This window comes from Candoia aspera, chromosome 4 (genome assembly GCF_035149785.1).
Source record: "Candoia aspera isolate rCanAsp1 chromosome 4, rCanAsp1.hap2, whole genome shotgun sequence".
In the NCBI taxonomy this organism is placed as follows: Eukaryota; Metazoa; Chordata; class Lepidosauria; order Squamata; family Boidae; genus Candoia; species Candoia aspera.
In genome coordinates, this window is record NC_086156.1 from 83,914,064 (window position 1) to 83,932,761 (window position 18,698).

The 18,698-nt window shown below is 40.4% G+C and overlaps 1 protein-coding gene across 3 annotated transcripts in view; it reads right to left on the minus strand.

Moving 5' to 3' along the window:
• Positions 1-3,345: 3,345 nt before the first annotated feature.
• The window catches only part of FAM117A (family with sequence similarity 117 member A), a 31,107-nt gene continuing 15,754 nt past the window's right edge, over positions 3,346-18,698 (minus strand). For 2 of the 3 annotated variants that reach the window (XM_063300850.1, XM_063300851.1), the window contains exons 3-8: positions 11,658-11,747; positions 10,478-10,591; positions 9,538-9,672; positions 7,592-7,820; positions 5,894-6,014; positions 3,346-4,939 (exon numbers count right to left, since the gene is read on the minus strand). In XM_063300850.1, the coding sequence (XP_063156920.1) occupies positions 4,606-4,939; positions 5,894-6,014; positions 7,592-7,820; positions 9,538-9,672; positions 10,478-10,591; positions 11,658-11,747 (1,023 nt within the window). In that variant the 3' untranslated portion in view covers positions 3,346-4,605. The remainder of the gene's footprint in view (positions 4,940-5,893; positions 6,015-7,591; positions 7,821-9,537; positions 9,673-10,477; positions 10,592-11,657; positions 11,748-18,698) is intronic. The other variant, XM_063300852.1, reaches the window with a different exon arrangement.

The following is an 18,698-nucleotide window of genomic DNA, read 5'->3' on the forward strand; positions in this document are numbered from 1 at the left end:
AGATCGGGGGAACTCCCACCCATTACCCCGGGGGACGCACCTGCACCGGACGAAGGCAAGGAGACAAAGGGGAACGTCGGAGATCGCCCGAATCACCCATCGTCGGACCCATACCAACGCTAATCACCCATCCGGACCTGGCTTGGGGGACAATAGGGGGTGGAGGAGAACAAGGTCCGCCACCGGGGTATAAACGGGAGACCCTGATACCACACCCGCATTCCCGTCTTTTTCTCCGCATGCATTCTGCTTCAATAAACCCGGAAATCCTTAAACCCTTTAAGTGAGTCCGTGTCTTATTCGGAGCAAGGCTGCCCTGACATATACAGGCTCATGAATGGGAAACAACAGCTATTGGTACCATGGGTGCTAATACCGCCTTTAGTTCCTGACAGGCTCTAAACATCTTTAAAGATTATTTTAATTTAAAAATATATGAAAAGGAAAGATAGCATGCTACAACACGAGTTGGAAACAACTTATCTAGCCCAATCTCCTATTAAGTATTGGAATCCATTAAACCATCTCTTCTAGATTTAAACCCAATCTTTAAAACCATCAGTGAGGAGAAATCTGCAGTTCTAGGCAGCTTATTCTAATGATCATTAGCTCTTATGATAATTCCTAATATTCAGCCAAAGTTTCCTTTAATTAAATCTATTGATTCTTGCTGTGCTTTCAGTTTCAGTGAGAACTGATCCTGTCCCTCTTGCTCTTAAGAGTCTTTTAAATATTGCAAACCACTTTCTTTCTCTAGAGCATTGTTTCTCAACCTTGGCAAATTTAAGATATGTGGAGTTCAACTCCCAGAATTCCCAAGCCAGCATTCCATAGCCAGCCAGCCATATGTCTTAAAGTTGCTGAGGGTGGGAAACACTAGACTTCTCTTGTGCAAGCTCCATTAACGGTTTCTCATAGGATTTAATTTTTAGACCTCTTGATATCTGATCCTGTCCAGCCAGAGTTGGACATAATACAACAGATACAATATATCCAATGCAGAGTTCAACAGAACTATTACCTTTTGTGATCTGGACCAAGTATTTCGGTTCCTGCAGCCTGAGACTGCATTGGACTTTTTAGCTGTTACATCACATTGGTTGCTCATGGTCAAGTGGTGATTCTGTGGCACTCCTATATCCTTCTCATATGCATTGCCACCAAGGTTTAACCCTGCACCCATAAAGTTTATTTTTCCTACCTTAATGTATGACATTTGTCAAGATGATAATCATCCTCTTGGATGTTATGCATTGTTCAAGTCTGTTTTGAACTGCAATTTTGACTTTTAAGGTGTTTTAGCTAATTGACCTTGCTGATATCATATGCAAATTTGATAAACATCCATTCAGTAGGTTATTTTATAAATAGGTTGATAGCACTGGACTAAGGACATAAGCACTTGTTTCCCCCCTTAAGAATGTTGCAAAACCATGTACTAGCACTCTCGGGGTGTGGTTCAGTCAGATGCAAATCCACCAGAGTGCAAAATAGTCTAACCCACATTTATCCACCTTGTCCAAAGGGATGACTTTTTAAAATGACTGAGATCAAGACACATTATATCCTTATCATTCCCTTGGGGTACTGAACTAGTCACTAAGGTTCATTTGATGCCATTTGTTCCTCACCAGCCCATTCTGACTTACATTACAAACAACATTTTCTAACTGTTCACACACACGCTGCTTGACAAGTGGTCATAGTGCCTTCCTCAGTACAGATGCTAACTGAATTTTGGTTTTCTGTGTCCCCCACCCTTTCCTCAATTATATTGAAAGGTATCTCTCTTCTGAGAGACAGATGCAAAGGTGGTACACAATTCCATCCTCTCCCTATTCCACATTTCCCGACCTTCTCTTATGTGAAAGAACCACCTCAAATTCTTCTTTCATCTCCTAAAATCCTTCGTTTTGTATCCTCACAGCTCACCTCATTCTGAGTTTTAGCTTGACTCCATCACTACAGGCTTGAGATACTAGGTGTATTCCTCTGTTGTCAGCCCCAGCTTCCATGTCTTCTACAAACCTTTTTGCTTTTCAACCTGCTAATGAGCTCGCTGTTCGTCCATATAGTTGTCTTAAAACTTCCAGTCCCAGTGGTGATTGTTCAAGTCTGCGCCTACATTTTTCAGGGTATCCCATCCCTCTTTAACTTGTTTATTTATAATTCTGAGACACACCATTTGCCCACCTTTGCCTGAGGTCTTTAAAATCTGCTTTCCTGAAGCCCAAGATACATGACTGACTTCTCAGCAGTTAGTCTAGTTGTAACTAACTAGAACTCCAACATGATTTCCCCCAAGACGCTTTTTGTCCATCTCTTAGTTCCTCTCTGTTGGAGAGCTAGCCCCCTTGTTTCTTCTTTCATCATCTGAAAAATACAATTCTTAGCAAAGGAGATAATAAACTTAATATACTTCTAGCTAAGATAGTTTTCCACCAAAGGATACATTAATTACCACAGTAGAACTTCATGCATTTAGAAAGGCACTGTTCACATCCTCTGCTGGGGATAAGTGGTCTGTACGAAATTCCTACAGTGGTATCCCTTTTATTTCTTACTCCTTTTAATTTTACCCAGATAGTTTCAACTGGATATTGAGGGACATGAATTTCTTCACAGATACGGCTTTTTTTTTAAAACATAAAAGCCATTCCATCCCTTTTTGTTCTACTTGTCTTATACATGTAGTATGCTTTGAGTATTATGTTCAACTCATAATTCTCATCCCATTAAGTTTCCGTGATACTTATCAGATCTTGTTTTCCCAAGTTAGGCTTTCTCCTTTTTGTTACACCATGCATTAGGGAACAGAGCACCCTTCCTACTTGCAAATCCCTTGGTGTTCTTACAAAATAAAATGGTTGGAGGTTACAGTCTAGTGCTATGTTTGGAAATGTGCTGACTTAGAAAAGGGGGAAAAGTTAAGCTAAAATGATGGAATATTTGGGGGGGCTACAGGGATGGCAAGTAAAACAACACCAATTTATCTTCTGCTAACTGGATGTTTTGTAATTGGCATGCCTATCACGGCAGCCAGTATGAATATACAGACATTTTCTGAGTGTAACGACAACGTATTCTCAAAATTTCAAATGTTACCACTGGCTACCTGAAAAAAGTTAACAGTTGAATGTAGTAACTGGGATATGGGTAGATAACACACCATCACTCCATCCATCCGTCAGTTCTGTTTTGGTAGTACAATGAAAACTTGTAAGGCAGTAAATAGTACAATTGTAAACAGTGAAATCAGAATACAAGTTACATCCCAAGCTGTTTTGCCCATTACTTTCTCCTTTTTTTCTCCAATGATGTTATATAAATTTACTTGATACCCAACATTTTTATCGTTCTTTTAATTGGTTTAAACACCAAGAATCTGCAAAACTCTTTCAACTCAAGATGCAATGAACCTCTGAGGCTAAGATTGTTTCATTAAGCTTTTTGTGGTGTGTACATTAAAATTTACAAAAACTTCAAAAGTAGCTGCAAAAATACTGTCTTCAAAAGAAAATATAGTTTCTCTCTCAATTTCATGAAACCCTCCTAATACAACCCAGAAACCTAACAACAACAACAAAAATGACTTTCTAGTACACTTTGCAATCAAGGCATCACCAGGTTTAAGGCCTTTCCACTGAGGGACATATAGGATGAAAGTGTAAGTGAACATAGGATCTTTGGAGTCTTCTGTGCATTAAAAGTGGGGATAAAGCTGAGCGGATTCATCCAGCTCATGGCTAGAACAGTTGTAGTGTCAAGATGCAATCCACCAGTCCAATTTATTATAATAAAGAAAAATAGCATATATTACTTCCACTGACAGCTGCATCCCTCCAGAATGGCTTGGGTTTCAATCTCATTCTGCAAAGTTCTGTTGAAAGAAGTGATTTCAGGAGGTCCACCTGGAAAAACTGCAGACAGGACACTCCTCCTTTGCTGTTCCTTCTTACGAAGGGAATCAAGATCTTTCTCTCTAAGACACACAATTTGAGTATCTTACTTAGTCAACTATCTGGTGTGGCATAATCATTAGGAAAGAAAACACTTCAAGCATTTAGCTGATTGTGTTCCAGTGATGTGAGTGCCATACAGTGCAGAGCAGAGTATGAAAAGAATCTTAACAAGGTAATGCAGACTTGGCACCCCATGAAACATTACCCTGCTCAGTTTTTACCCAGTGACATCAACTGTTCAATCAGCATACACAAGTCCTGGCATCTTATATTCATACTCTCTATTCTGTAGAAACCTTGAGAAACATCTCTAGGAACATTAAAACACTATCAATGAGCTCCTGCCTCACACAGCAAGCAGAGAGAAAGACAATCCTGGTAATTAACTGTGCGTGTATTCCAACAGAGAAGACTAGGTGCTCTTTGGATACTGGAGTAGCAGAAAAACATCGACAGACTTAAGGAAAGGAAGTGCTTTAAGTACTGGGAGTACCAAGACTACTGTGGCTGAAAGGAGTCCAATAGCAATCTTTATGTTAAGGCTGTTGCTGGGATCATTCAGCTTCCCAGTATCAAGGCACTTTTCTCTACAGGCCTTGGAAGGACCATGGATTCATTTTGCCTCTGCTCCACTCCCTGAGCTTCAGACAACCAGGGAACTATGGAAGAGGACAGTGTCTTCAGGCTGGTGCCGTTTCCAGGACTCCAAGCCCAATGAAGGAGATTTTGGTTTTTCACTGAAGTTGTCTCCTCTCAAGTCTTTCTGTAAAGTGAGGATGGGGACAGTGGTAGTGGCTTGGCAAGAGGAGAACGTGCCTGGTGGCATTGGGCTGGGAGAGGAAGAGAAGTCTCTGAACAGGAAGTCTACATTGGGAATCAGAGGTTTCACCAGGCTAAACTGGCAAAAGGCAGAGCCAGTTGGATTGAAGTGGACTTTGTTCTTATCAGGACAAGAGGGCAGGACAGGCTGACCAGGCCTAAAAGAAAAAAATCAGAATTAAAAGGTATAAGGCATATAAGAACTAATGCCAACAAGTGTTTCAGATTTTGATAGGTACAGGATGACAGAACAAGTAAGAAATTTTTAAAAATATGCACAAATGAATGTTCCATCTTTCTGGATTTTGAACTTCACAGCAGAAGTGTGGGAGATGGCCACCAACAGCATGGTGCAATAAGCATGGAGTTTTGTGCAACAATCATTACCAGACTTAGAAGTTTTCAGTTTACAAAGTGCACATTCTTTATGATATTGTCATAAACCCATTTATGTGCACAGTGGCCTGCCCAAGGGACACTATGGCTACCTAGAAAGAAGCACAATGCAAGCATTGAAGTATCTAAGAATCACTGTTCAACTCTAAATATTATCAATCCCAAATCAATTTTGTACATAGAATCAACATTGATCTGCTTTGGCAATGAAGCAAAAAGAGGTGGGCTGCAGATTTTGCTGGCAGGCTAGAATAGAAAAGATTTCTAGGTGAAGTTTTTCAACAACTATATTAGAAGTCTGACAACAGACATATTTTGTCTTTATTGTTGCTCACTTTGCCCTTGTAATATGTAGCACAGGCAACATTTACATATTTAGTAAAATAGGTGTCATGAGTTGGAGTGGGGAGAACAAGACTACCCTGAGTCAGTCCCTATCTTAAGTTCAGCTTTTCTCTCAAGATTGCTGTAAGGATAAGATGTGGGTAGATTGTAAGACTATCTCTTTGAAAGACATTTACTGTAAAGATGACAAATAAAATACTTGTCAATCAATGCTTCATGGAGTCGTTATATGCAACCCAGATTAGAACTGGTGCTTACCTTTATCATAATTTCTATCAGTGTTACATGGAGGGAAGTTCTGTGCTTGGTCCTTCTCGATTTTTTGCTCTATCACCTATGGTTACAAAAGGTAAATGTGACCTCCTACTTACACCACTTCCTCGAAAGCATGGATTTTTTCACACCCCTCTGGAGGCTCCCGCTTGAACACATAGGTGTGGTTGGGACGAGGAGACAGGGCAAAGGCAAAGACTGGAGAAGTGCTGCCATTTTCTGAAAGAGGAAAATTAGGGAAGAAAACACATCCAGTCAAATAAATGCAGAAGCACTGAAAACTCAAATAATATGGTAGCTTTACCAGAGATGAGCAAGATTTCTGATCCTCAGATAGAACTATAAGCAAGCAGGGTTATACCTCTGATAGAACTGAAATACTGAAATGAAATCCTATAAACTATTTTCTCAGGACTTGGGGCTGCCCAATGAGTAAATTTCCCACGTAGTGCACTGGAATGGTCTTCAAGCAAGAGTAAATCTCACAACTTGGACATTATTAGAGGAACAAACTCCATACATTTGTTTTTAAAAATTTGCATTCATTAAATATTACAAAGCTGAGAAGCACTGCCTGCATATGTGTCTTACTCATCCAGCATTCCCAGTATGGAAAACTCAGTTCCTAAAGAAGCAAACATTAAGTCTCACCATGTTTACATGACAATACTTCCATATCAGAGATGTCCACAGGGCATGGTAAAAAAAGTGAAGATGGTGGCCATGGCACACAATGCACATAAAAACCAGGTGGAGTTTGATTGCACCATAGCCACCATCTTGAATTTTTACATTCTGCAGACACCCCTGTATTAAGGATTAGTTGCCTATGTCTCCTATGCTCTCTATGACATGCACATATTGGCCTGTTTCCTGCAAGTTAAGTTGGTTTTTTAACACTGCTCAGAACTCCAATTTATATTTTAAAGTCTCATTCCTTCCTTCAAGTTCAAAGAATCCTTATAATGGTGCTCGTTAATAGCTTTAACGTCTACAAGTACACCCCTATTTCTCTTTGCATGGCTCAGTACCTCTTCCTTGCCTTGTATACTGGGAAGCTTACTAACTTGTAGCCAGTCCATATACAGATGGGGAGGTCTTTACACTGCAGTGCACTTGGAACTTAGACTTTTACATTTCTCTTCACTAGAAATACAATAGCTTGATTTAGCACGCTCAGGGTGAATGATTCTACATTTCAGAGTAATGGATGGCAATGATATAAGAACTGCCTTTAGGAAGAGAATTATATACAGCCAGTGTGAAACTGACCATAAATCAGGTGTGGATAACCCGAGCACTCAGGATGCATGTAGTCCCTGCACCCCTTTCAACAGTCTGCAGAACAACCTCTGACCACAGTTGCCAAAAGTTGGTGGCACAATATCTTGCCATTTGGGATAAGAAACATGCCCTAAAATAGGCTTAACAATTTATAAAAATCACATTGCCTCCAAAGTTCCAAGAAGAAAATAATCACATTTTTTTCTTCCAACCACTTTGCACCATCATTTTGGCCACATCCAAAATGTTTAGTCCCCAGCCATCAAAACATTGCCCATCCAACAGAAATAATCAGATCCAAGTGTTTACACCAAAGTAACTGCAATTTTGTTTATACTTGTTAAGATACAGTAGATACCTCCCCTTTTTCATTCCTAACCCTTCCAGAATGCATCCTCATGTTGCTGATCATCAAAGACCATTTAAAACGACGAGCCAATAAACCCCGTTCAATGCATGATTCTTCAAAGGCTCTATACAACAGCAGACTGCTACTAACCTGCCCCACTTACCTCTTCCTTTGGCCTCCAACACTGGCTTGTCCAAAGCCCCAGGCAAAACTTCATCAGTTGTTATTCGGGCAGGAGTATGTGGAGATTGTCCAAAAGCAGCTGAAGGGGATGGAGAAAGAGAAAGGCTGCTGCAGCTGCTACTGCTGTTTTCCAGCCGTGGCAACAAGGAATCCCCAGTGCCTCTCTGGAGAGGGGCTGGGGCTCTGTGCCCATCTGGGACATCCAAGATCTAAAAGAGAGGACACCCTTTAAGCACAAAGAAGCAGGCAGGGTTGAGCAGAGCCATGGGGAGGCCTGGACAACACTTTTAAATATTTGAAGCATTTTAACCCTCTTTTTCCAAAACCACTCCTATAGTCACTTTCATAACATTAATATTGACACAGTGCAGTCTATCACCAGGCTTTCAGTTACTAAGAGAAATCATTCAGGGGGCAGAGAAACCAAATGAAGCTTGTCTTCCAGATATATCTGGTAGAACAGCTCCACTTCTCATTTCCTTTTTCCCTGCTGTAGCTTGATGGAAATGCTTTGGAAATAATGGTATGAAGGGGCAGAGGACTGGAAAACCCAAAGGATAACATCCATTTTCCCCACAATATCATATCCCATAAATAGGAATACCCATAATTTAGATTAGATTACAATAACAGATTTGGGTGCAAGGTAAAAAGTAAGGTGCAGTGACACCATAATGAAATTTGATTAAGATGCAGCTATGCTTTGGTGAGCAAGCAACATCTGAGGCACACTGACTGATTCAACTTTGGAGGAAAGAGCAGAAGGTTCTCAATGAGGGTAGCATAGGTCAATAGTTCCTACCAGTATTGGACACAGCAGCTGAAAAGAGTCAATGATATGGTATAACATGTACTGCAAGTGTATGTGACAAAACTCCCCTATTTTCCCTTTACAAAGAAACCATTGGAGATTTACTTTTTCTCATAGGTACACTGTTAGAAGCTCTATTGCACAGCCTCCTTGCTGTGTGTGTGTGTCTTTTTCTTTATTACCATTTTGTTCTGCTGCCACCACTAACCCCTTGGAGGATTCAGAAATTCTTTAAGTTTCTACCCAACCTCAGCAACTTTAAGATGTATGGACTTCAACCCTAGAATTCTGCACCCACATTGCCATTGCTAAGAATTCTAGGAGTTGAAATCCACACATTTTATAGTTGCTGAGGTTGAGAAACACTGCTCTAACCTAACATAACTGGATGGAATGTGGGGAAGACATAAGATTGCACAGATGCTTGGTTAACATAAGAACATGACTTCTATTAAGCAACTAAGAATGGGGCTTAAAACAGGTTCATCTATTTCTCTAGTTATGTATACCTTGTAAACACCAGCCTACCCCAGCCCTAAAATTATTCCTAACCTTGCCTCCCCATCAGGAGGAAGTATTCTCAGGTTAGAACTCTGAGCCTCTCTCAGACCTGGGTTTCCAACTGTTCCCTGCAAATCCCTCTCTCCAAGTTCCTCCCCCTTCTGGAATATAAACTGAGGGGAGATGCCCAGAGTTGCTATTCTCTGATGGGCAGTTCTACCACACAACCATCACAATCTCCTGCAAAGTAAAACATAGTTTGTCCTCAAAAGTGGGCTTTGCACATTTGCTCTGTCTGATGGTCAGCCCTGTGAAGAACAGCACAGTGTAGATCTCTCTGAAATGTATTCTGCACTTCATATAGCATACCATAATCAGAGGAAATTACTGTATGATATCCAGAATTTCACTTTCTTCATTAAATGAGAAGTTGGGAATTTCAAGGTAGAGAGCCTAAACAGCACATGAAAATGCATGCAGGGCTTTTTTGGATGGGAGGAGCTTGGTAATTTAAACTGGCAGTGCAAAGACTGTGTAAACATCTAACAAAATAGATATGTCCTGAGTTCCAGATAAGGTGGCTCTCATATCTTGCCCCACCAGCCATAACTCACTCTGAGGAGTTCCTCGTCTCCTTGCTCCTTTACAAACACCTCTTCCAATTCCTGATTGATACCGTCGAAACTGTTGTGCAAACAGGGGGTGATCGATACAGTGGTCAGGACTGGAAACGATGCAGGTGGGAAAGCCTACAAACAAGGACATGCAGTGCTGTATCAAGAAGCCACCAACACCTTGGTACAAGCATAAAATATTCTGTAAGTGGATTGGTGGCCCATAACTTTGTGGACCAACCCTCCCCCATCAGTTATGAACATATGAAGCTACTTTAGGATTTGTCCATTAGTCCACTGATCCCAGATAGTCTGACAACTGCTCTGATACCACAGCGCACTTATTTCATGGTTTAATGGACTATGCTTGCTCAACTCATTCCAATTTTTTGAGTTTGCACAACATACGGAATTATAATCTGCCCACAGGGATAACATGGTAACCTAATATATGGTTGGCTGTGTGTGTGGCTCATTGTGTCATGTAAATAGAACCAATGGCTCCTAAAGATCTTTCTGACTTAATGTTCCAGACATTGAGCAATATCAGCATCAGGTTCTTATGCTGAGCACTAGACTTTTCTCCTCTGGTTGTCAATGGAATATTGAGACAATTGGGAAAATGACTGATAATGGCATGGCTGATATAATCTGATGTGCCTGGTTCATGCTGCAACTCAGCTACGGATACTAGTGGAGCTTTAAACAAGTCATGCATAATTTCAGTGTACAAGGCCAATATAGTCAACACAAAAAATACCCATATTCCTTACATTATGCCTTAGTTTGAAGGAAAATAATTGCTCTGGCTTCCCTATATAAGCCACTGAGAATTGAATACTTTAGGCCATTTTTCCTCAATAAAAATCTCTTTCCCACAGTCCAAGAGAGTTTCTGCCATTTTCTAACAGGAACAGTAAAGAAAAGATACAAAACATACCTTGGCTGATGGAACCACACTATGATTGGCTTGAATGGGAGCATTCTGGTCTTTCTCTTTGCCATTCCAAGCACCAAGCTTTGTTCGCTGGAGCTGTTGTTTCAGTTTAGCAATCTAGAGAATGAAAAGTTACCTAGTCTTGAGTAGGGTAATGGATTAGATGAGGGATTAATAAACTGAGATGCAGTCCCAAAAAGACAGATATATTGATGGTGGGTAATTCATCTGCTCAATTAATTGGTGCCCATGAGGTTCTGGAGGGGTTGCACTCTCTCTGATCAGTTGCATAGATAAGGGACACAGACATTTTGAGACTCGCTAGTTTTATTGAGTTTTATTGTTACCATTACAGTAATTCTTACTGCTTTGTGTAATGCTGCTGATTTATTATATTTATTATGTTTTAAAAACTTTTTTTTATTTGTATTATATGCTGGCCTGTCGTAAGGCCTTGAAAACTTGGTTTTGCCTCCAAGCCTGGGGCCCGGGATATGGGATGGAGCTTGTCTCCTGGCTATATTAATGGTGGTTTTTATGATTCCCGGCTGTTATGTGCCTTTGTTTTCTGTATTATATGCGTTTTTATCTATTGTAAGCTTCCCAGAGTCACATATGTGAGATGGGCAAACATATCAATCAATCAATCAAATAAATAAATAAATATTTTTAATTAGATATTGCATTAATTGGACTTTAATGCAAATTAATAAAAAGATACTTTAAGAATTATCTCACTGTATGGACTTTGGTAGACAAAAACAAGCATTCCAGTATTTGTTAGGTAATAGACTAGACAGAAATAAATACATGCAATTAAAGTTATCAGAGCATAGCAAAACCCACTTCAATGTTTCAAACCTTGCAAACAAATTCCATCTTTGAGCCCCAGTTCCAAAGGGTCATAATTTTTGTTGTTTTTGTTATACTTCCCTTTTAAAGAGTGATTATAAGCAGTACTCATACACTTCTGCAACTGGCCTAACACAGAATAGGGTGTATGCTTTTTAAAATAAAAAATAAAATAGATGGACTAAACCCACCTGCAGAGTAACACATTCTTGTTTTCAAGAAAAGAACATAAAATATCACCACTAAATAAGTGTTCTGGCAGTTTAATCTCTTTTGCACATTGCACTGTGGTAAGACAAATGGTATTTGAAATGCCCAGTGAACCTCTTACCTCTCTACGATGATCCACACTATTCCATGAGGCAGATCGCTTATGAGCTGCAACTTTTCCCACCTCTGATTCATGCCAGGATACTGGAGTCTGCAAAGAGGGAGGACGGGAGGATCTCATTAATATTTGATTGGACCAACATTTGGAAGTTTAAAGAGGTTAGTTCCAACATGGCAATTTTCTTCCTAAGAGCTATTCTGAAAGAATAGTGATGGTGGAATTATTCCAAAATCACAGAATTGAAAAATATGAATCTCTTCCCTGTACGGAAAAAAGTGTACAGCACAAATCCCGGTGCATGGGATCCTTGTACTCACATGTGGCACATCAAACATGCATTTTATAAAACAAAGCAACACACATGCATTGTTCACATTTTCCTATAATTTTTTTTTTTGGCTGCTGCAAACACCATACATAATACATCCTTGAATGGAAAAAAACACTCAAGATTTTTTAGGAAACATGGAAGAGGGGTTTCTTTTTTCCTATCAGATGCTTCTTTGGGTGGAGGGTGATAACCTCAAATTAAAGTTCTCATAACTTTTCCTCCATGAGAATAATCCTAGAAGTGATTTCAGGGAAGAAAATCTTGCATGTCCAAACTTGAAGTACTGATATCCAAGAGGAGCTTGTTCCATCAGCACTTCTACGCCCTGAGTGTTTTAAAATTATAAAGTCTTCTTGGGTGCCTTAGCAGAAAGGCTGGAAATCTGGTGCCCTCTAAATACGTCAAGTCAGTGTTTCTCAACCTTAGCAACTTTCAGATGTGTGGCCTTCAACTCCCAGAATTCCCCCGCCAGCATATTAAGTTATTCTACTCATACTGGCTAGGAATTCTGGGAACTGCAGTCCTAGCATATCTGAAAGGTACCAAAATTGAGAAAAGCTACATTAAATAAACAACACTGCAGATATATGAGCCCAAATATATTTCAAATCCCACCTACTCAATTTTCACAGGTACATCAAACTTTCCCATACTTTGCAGTAGGAGGTCACTCTTAGAGCCAGCAATGAGAGACCAGGTGGAATAAGAAAAAAAAACTAGGTCGCATAGACTCAAGTCTTAGTGGCAGTCTCAGTGCAAGGGCAACCTTCCCCTTTGGGATTTTGGTTGGGGAATCATGGGAGTTGAACTCCAAAACACCTGGAGAGAACCAGTTTGAGGAAGACGGATATAAGAACTCTGTTTGAAGATAAGGATCAGCCACTGAAGGGTATCTGGCAATTATTATTCATTATCACTATCATCTGCAAGACTGCTGTAAGAAAATATACACTTCTGTAAAGAAAAACCCGTTCAATTAAGCAGCATTGCCCTTCCCTGCAACTGCTGTCAAGTAGCTTCCATGCAACTATGGCTGACAGGTACATCCCGTGCCCAGTGTTGGAGAAGTGAAGGTGATTGCAACATCCAAAAGGGTAGAGTACTGCCAGGTATATTTCTTGCTAGATTATGCATTCCATACTCCACATTTACAGTATCAACTAAGAAGGAACATACCTTCTTCCAACAGTTAAGGGGACTGAGCTGCTAAAACACTTGTATTTCCATGTTTCTAAGTATCCATCACAATTATCAAGATTTTCTCCATATCTTTGATATGGAGCCTAATTCTCAGCCTAATTCTCTAATTTCCAGATCTAGAGGTGGTTTCAGGAGAATTCATTTTGTAACCCAAGTTTCCGCTAGACAAGCTGCCAAAAGAGCATAAGGGGCCTTTCCAGCACACAAAACTGACCTTCAACAGAGTAGTTGTTATAAAATAGAAGCCTAGCAGCTGTTTCTGCAAGCTATGTTGAAGAACCTTGCAGTGACAATGGATGGCACAGCCTCAGCAGCTCAGCAACTGCAAGAGTTTAGCAGCCAAGGAACAACATTCCCAGAGAAAAGGCTTAGCAAGGATAAGGAGCTGAGCTGCAGACAAGGGGCTAAATACTGTTTGCCAAAGGCCCCTCCTCTGCTAGAAGTACCCACAAGTACTGTGTTAATGCTGTGTGAAAAGTGACCTCCCTTTTGTTTAGCAAGCATTTTAGGGCAAAAGCAAATACCAGCAACACCTAATTATCACTGTGGCCATGACTCCACAGAATAATAAAAAAAAAAGTAATTGACCAATTACAGAAGTTGTCAGCCATGGAAGGCAATTCCACCCAAGCAAACGAGGGAGGCTCACGCCAAGCTACAGAAGTGTGATAAAAACCTCTGGCCCTGATGCCAAACACAAATCCTTGCCTCAAATCAATGTGGAAGAGCTTCCTGTCCCAGTGACTGGCTTTCAAACTGCTGAGCTGGCCTCTATGAAGAAAACCCACACCATGCTTCAGTAGATAGACCAGTTACATCCAAAGTTCATTTCTCTGTTTCTATCAATGCAAAGATGGAATCCTCAAGAACAGCCACGTCCCCACACACACCTCCATCCTAGGCTTCCCCAGAAAACAGTCTGAGAAGAAAACTGAGTATCTATGTCAGTGTTTCTCAACCTTAGCCTCTTGAAGATGTGTGGACTTCAACTCCCAGAATTCCCCAGCCAGCCATGCTGGCTGAGGAATCCTGGGAGTTGAAGTCCACACATCTTCAAGCGGCCAGGGTTGAGAAACACTGACCTATATGCTGACGATATCCAAGGGTTCAAGAAGCAAGGGTTCAGTGCATTACCGCACTATAAATTTATCTGGAGTATGTATCTTAGTTGAAGACAGTTCAACTGGTATAGGAGTGTGTATCATGGGGTTCAAAACTTTTTCTGTACAGAGGGCCATATTTGGCCTTTGAGTGCATCCCATATTCAAAATGTACTGGATGGAGCCAGAAAATTTAATTTTCACTTATAGTATAACTCTACTTATAACAAATGTCATTACTTCCCAGTAAGTATTTAATAGTTCTTTCCTACCACATTAAAAACTGCAACTTGGTTAGAACTTGGGATCTCCAGTTCTGCAGCTCTGCTTTAAACTACATTACACAAATTTCCTTCCCCATGATTTGTTTAAAACCCAAGGAGATTTATTTCTTTCTGCCTCTGCCCCCCACCATAAAAGAAGGCAGAGTCTAATCAACTGCAAGTATGTATTTCAGCACCTGCTGGGTAAAATTGGCAACCAAGAGAGAACCTCACTTTCAACCCTCCTCTGTGCCCAACATTGAAATCAGGCAGCCTGTTACAGGAAGGAGCCAAAAATGCATTTTTTTGCCCCTCCTATACCAGTTCTTCAGTAGGCCAAGAAAATGTTTAATTGATTAGCGACTGTTGAAACTCTAAAGCCTACGATAATTTTAAAGAGCATCACAGAAAGCTTATTGAAATCACTGTATTCAGCAAGTACAGACTCAGTAAATTTCCTGCCAAAGTAGGAAATCTTGGTCCCTCCTTGGCTTTAGGAAAGCTGTACAGACTTGTTCTGTCTTGCACAGGGTGAGGAGAGGGTGTAATGACTGAAGGTGGGGTTCGTGGGCACATAAGTTTTTATCCTTTCTGGTTTTATATATTCTTGACTTTTTATTTTTAAATAAAATAATGAGCATTTGGAAATGGGTAGCATACAAGTACAACAGATAAGTAAGTAAATAAATCTTAACTGTGCCTGGAAAAGACAGTATGGGGACTGCCTAGCAGTCCAGAGTCACTGAATAACCTACTCTCTGGAGGGCAGACATGCCAATAGCAAGTCAGTCAAGATAATTAACTGGCTGGTGGATTTCATGCTTGTCACATCAGTTTCAGTAGACAGCAAGGCACAAGCTGTCTCTAGTCTCAGCTGAATATAGTAGTACATAAGATCTGGTTTGGAGTTGATGGGTTTAGGGGAATTCCACTCAGAAGTTGAAACAATACAGACTGTCCTAGGGCGGTTTGACTTTAAACACCGTATCTCAAGGCGAAGCCTTCTATGGTGTGATAGAAAGTTTCCAAAGTCTTTATGCTAGTGGTCAAAACAGCTTCTTCCAAGCAGGAAAGAAGAGGAGAAAAGTGCTTTGAGAAGCAATCAAGTCTGAAAACCACAAGGACAGATAATCTGCAGGAAAGGCATACCTCAAAAGTCTCATCCCCAAAGCTTTAAAATGTCTTGCATGTTTACAGCAGATAGCAAGCCACACACAGCAACCGCAAAATGTGCAGAGAAGGAAGGTATATCTGTATGATCTTACAGATTGTGGGTACCTTTTCGCTACAGCTCATTGTGTGTGAGTGCATGTATGCATGCAGTCAAACCAGCATGTTGCTCATAGGGGAAATAGATATGTAGAGGGTTGAAATACCTTTCTTCATTCAAACTATTGGTTGTTACATAGCTCAGTTCCAGGCCACCTGTTGGATTCCAGAAGGTCCATCCTGTTTGATCCATCCATGAAGGTAGGCTTTGAGTTCCTCCTTCTTAGCAGATCAAGGTGGGGATGGACTCAGAAACAGGCCCTTTCATATCTGCCCTCTCTATGGAATATGCTGCCCCATGAGGTCTGTATGACACCCTCCCTACACTCTTATCTTTTTGTTAAGCAACAAAGATCTGGCTCCCTAGAAAAGAATGTCCACATGAATAGTCACTTGTTTTATGTTATGATTGTTATGTAATAATGGCTATTCTTTTATGAGTTTTTATTTAGACGTTAGCCATTTGTAGTTGGGCAAGACCTGTTAATAAATAAATATTCTGGTGCCCTGCAGATGTGTTGGATTTCAATTTCCATAATCTCCAATCAGTAAGGCCAATGCTATCTGGCGATTATAGGAGTTAAAACCTAATGTATTTGGAAGGCTTCAGAGAACAAAGACTAGTAATCATGTCCACAGCTCAATCAAAGCTGGCTAGTAAGCTAACTCTCTCAACCCAATTTTGTTATAAGAGATGTAAAATGTGATAGGCCCTGAGTCATGTTGCCCCAAGTTTCTAGATCTCAGTTGGCTCAATAAAGAACTTAGTTGACTGGCAGGTCTGCATATTTGTTAAGGGCACTCTGCAAAGATTATACACCGCCTGCCTTGCATACTGAGACCTACATAGCTCAATCCAGACCCACTACCTTCTTTAGCATGTACCTATCTAGCTAGTATAAGTAGTAGAGACCACATTGTCTGCATGTTCCATCATCACAGGAGACAAAAGGCCTAGGCCTCATCATGTATTAAGTCTACATTTAGGTTATACTGCTTTAAATTATGTATTTGGTGTTGACAAGACAGAAAGCTCCTACCAATAATTCCCTATCCTTCCATACAGAAGACCAGCATGCCACAAGTAAGGAAACTAGTAAACTATGTGATTTTGTTTAGATACTGAAAAATAGTCATTACATAAGGAATGGCATAGTATACCCTCGCTGCAAGCTCATCACCATAGTGGCTTCATTTATATGTCACGACAAGGGAGAATTTGCTGCAAATAAGGCACTTTCTACATGTTGCTAATTCGATTCTCTTTGCTTCCTCCTGCCTGCAGGAAGTCTAGTCTGCAGAAGCTTGTTTCTGGATCTGTTTGTCTTCTTGGCCAAACAGGATCTCTCACATGATTCTCTCAAACAAAGCTGGGATGAGAAGCTGAAACCAAACTAACTATAAGCTTCCAATTCTGACTGCTGGGAAAAGGACACACATCCTAATTCAGACAATATGGCAATGGTATGCTGTAATTTAAGAGTTTGTGCTACATTTGTAGTTCGTAGTTTTTACAATGGAATTCATTTAATTTAGTGGTAGATGTATAGAGTTTCAAATGAAGGAGTTGAAAGTAAAGTACTTTGAGCTTCTGTCTTATAAAGTTGCAAAAAATGTAATAGGCATCTATCTGTTACAGCTTGAGTTGTATGTCAGTGTAGCTACATGGTCCCTTCTTCTCAGCACTCCACATTTTGTAATGTATTTTTTGAATCCAGTGAAATTAAAAATGCTAAATTAATCTCTGGTGAACTGACTGAGATTACTCTTTCTTTCAGAAAGGCCATGTGTTATTCTCCAGAAATATTTAGAAGTTGTTAAGTGCTCCCTGAGTACTAGAGGCTTCCCACTCCATCCAGGAGTGCACCAGCCTCATGCTGAGCAAGATATCCCATCACAAGAGTCTTCATTTTTAAAGTAGTGCATGGCGTTTAGCCCAGAAGCATTATATAAAGAATTTTGGCCCAAAGCAGCAAGCAGAGCTGAAAAAAAACCCTATCTTTAAGACTGTTCCAGAAGGAGAGGCCAAAGGCCAGCTGCCTCTGCAACAAAGCCAAGGCAAGTCAAGCATTGCCTCCAACCAGGAGAAGCAAAGAGGAGGAGGGAGAAGGAGGGATTTCTTAGAAAGCTACAAAGAGACTAGACTATGACACCCCAACAGCCTGGATACAGATGCTATCAATGGGTTTATACACACATTAGCTTAGAAATTCTTGTTTAGATCCTGCTTTGAAGGCTAACACATTAATTATGGTAGAAGCCTTTGTGGCACACAGTGTTGTCATAATCAATTTGTTAGGTTTCAACTAGTTCCCTATCAACTTTGTTACAACAAACTAACATAGCATCCTCTCTCAAAGCTGCTTAAATCTTGCAGCTTCTCACAGAACCTGCAGAAATTTTAACACTTCTCTGGGGATTGTATATCTGCAGTCTGATTTGTTTTATTGCCATGACTCACAGAGGAAACAAAGACGGGCAGTGCTGTTGCTCCTATGACTAAACATTTGCAGTTTATTGGGGAGCAAGCATCAGGATTCCACATGCTTGTGATTAGTTGACTGCAACTCCTTTTTTTCTTGCACCCTCATAATCGGAAAATCCACTTCTGCTTACAGAACCGCTTGCAGTAGACTGGGGCATTCAGCTTTGCCATGAAATGCATTTACCATCATCCATACCATATTAAATTCCTTACTGTTTACTTATTTTAGATGTATAGCATCTATGTGTTGAGGCACTTCTCTCTCCATCTCTCTCTCTCTCTCACACACACAGGATTTCTCAAGCAGGGTTCCATGGAACCCTAGGGTTTCACAAGAGGTCACTAGGGGTTCCCTGGGAGATCATGATTTATTTAAAAAATTATTTTGAATTT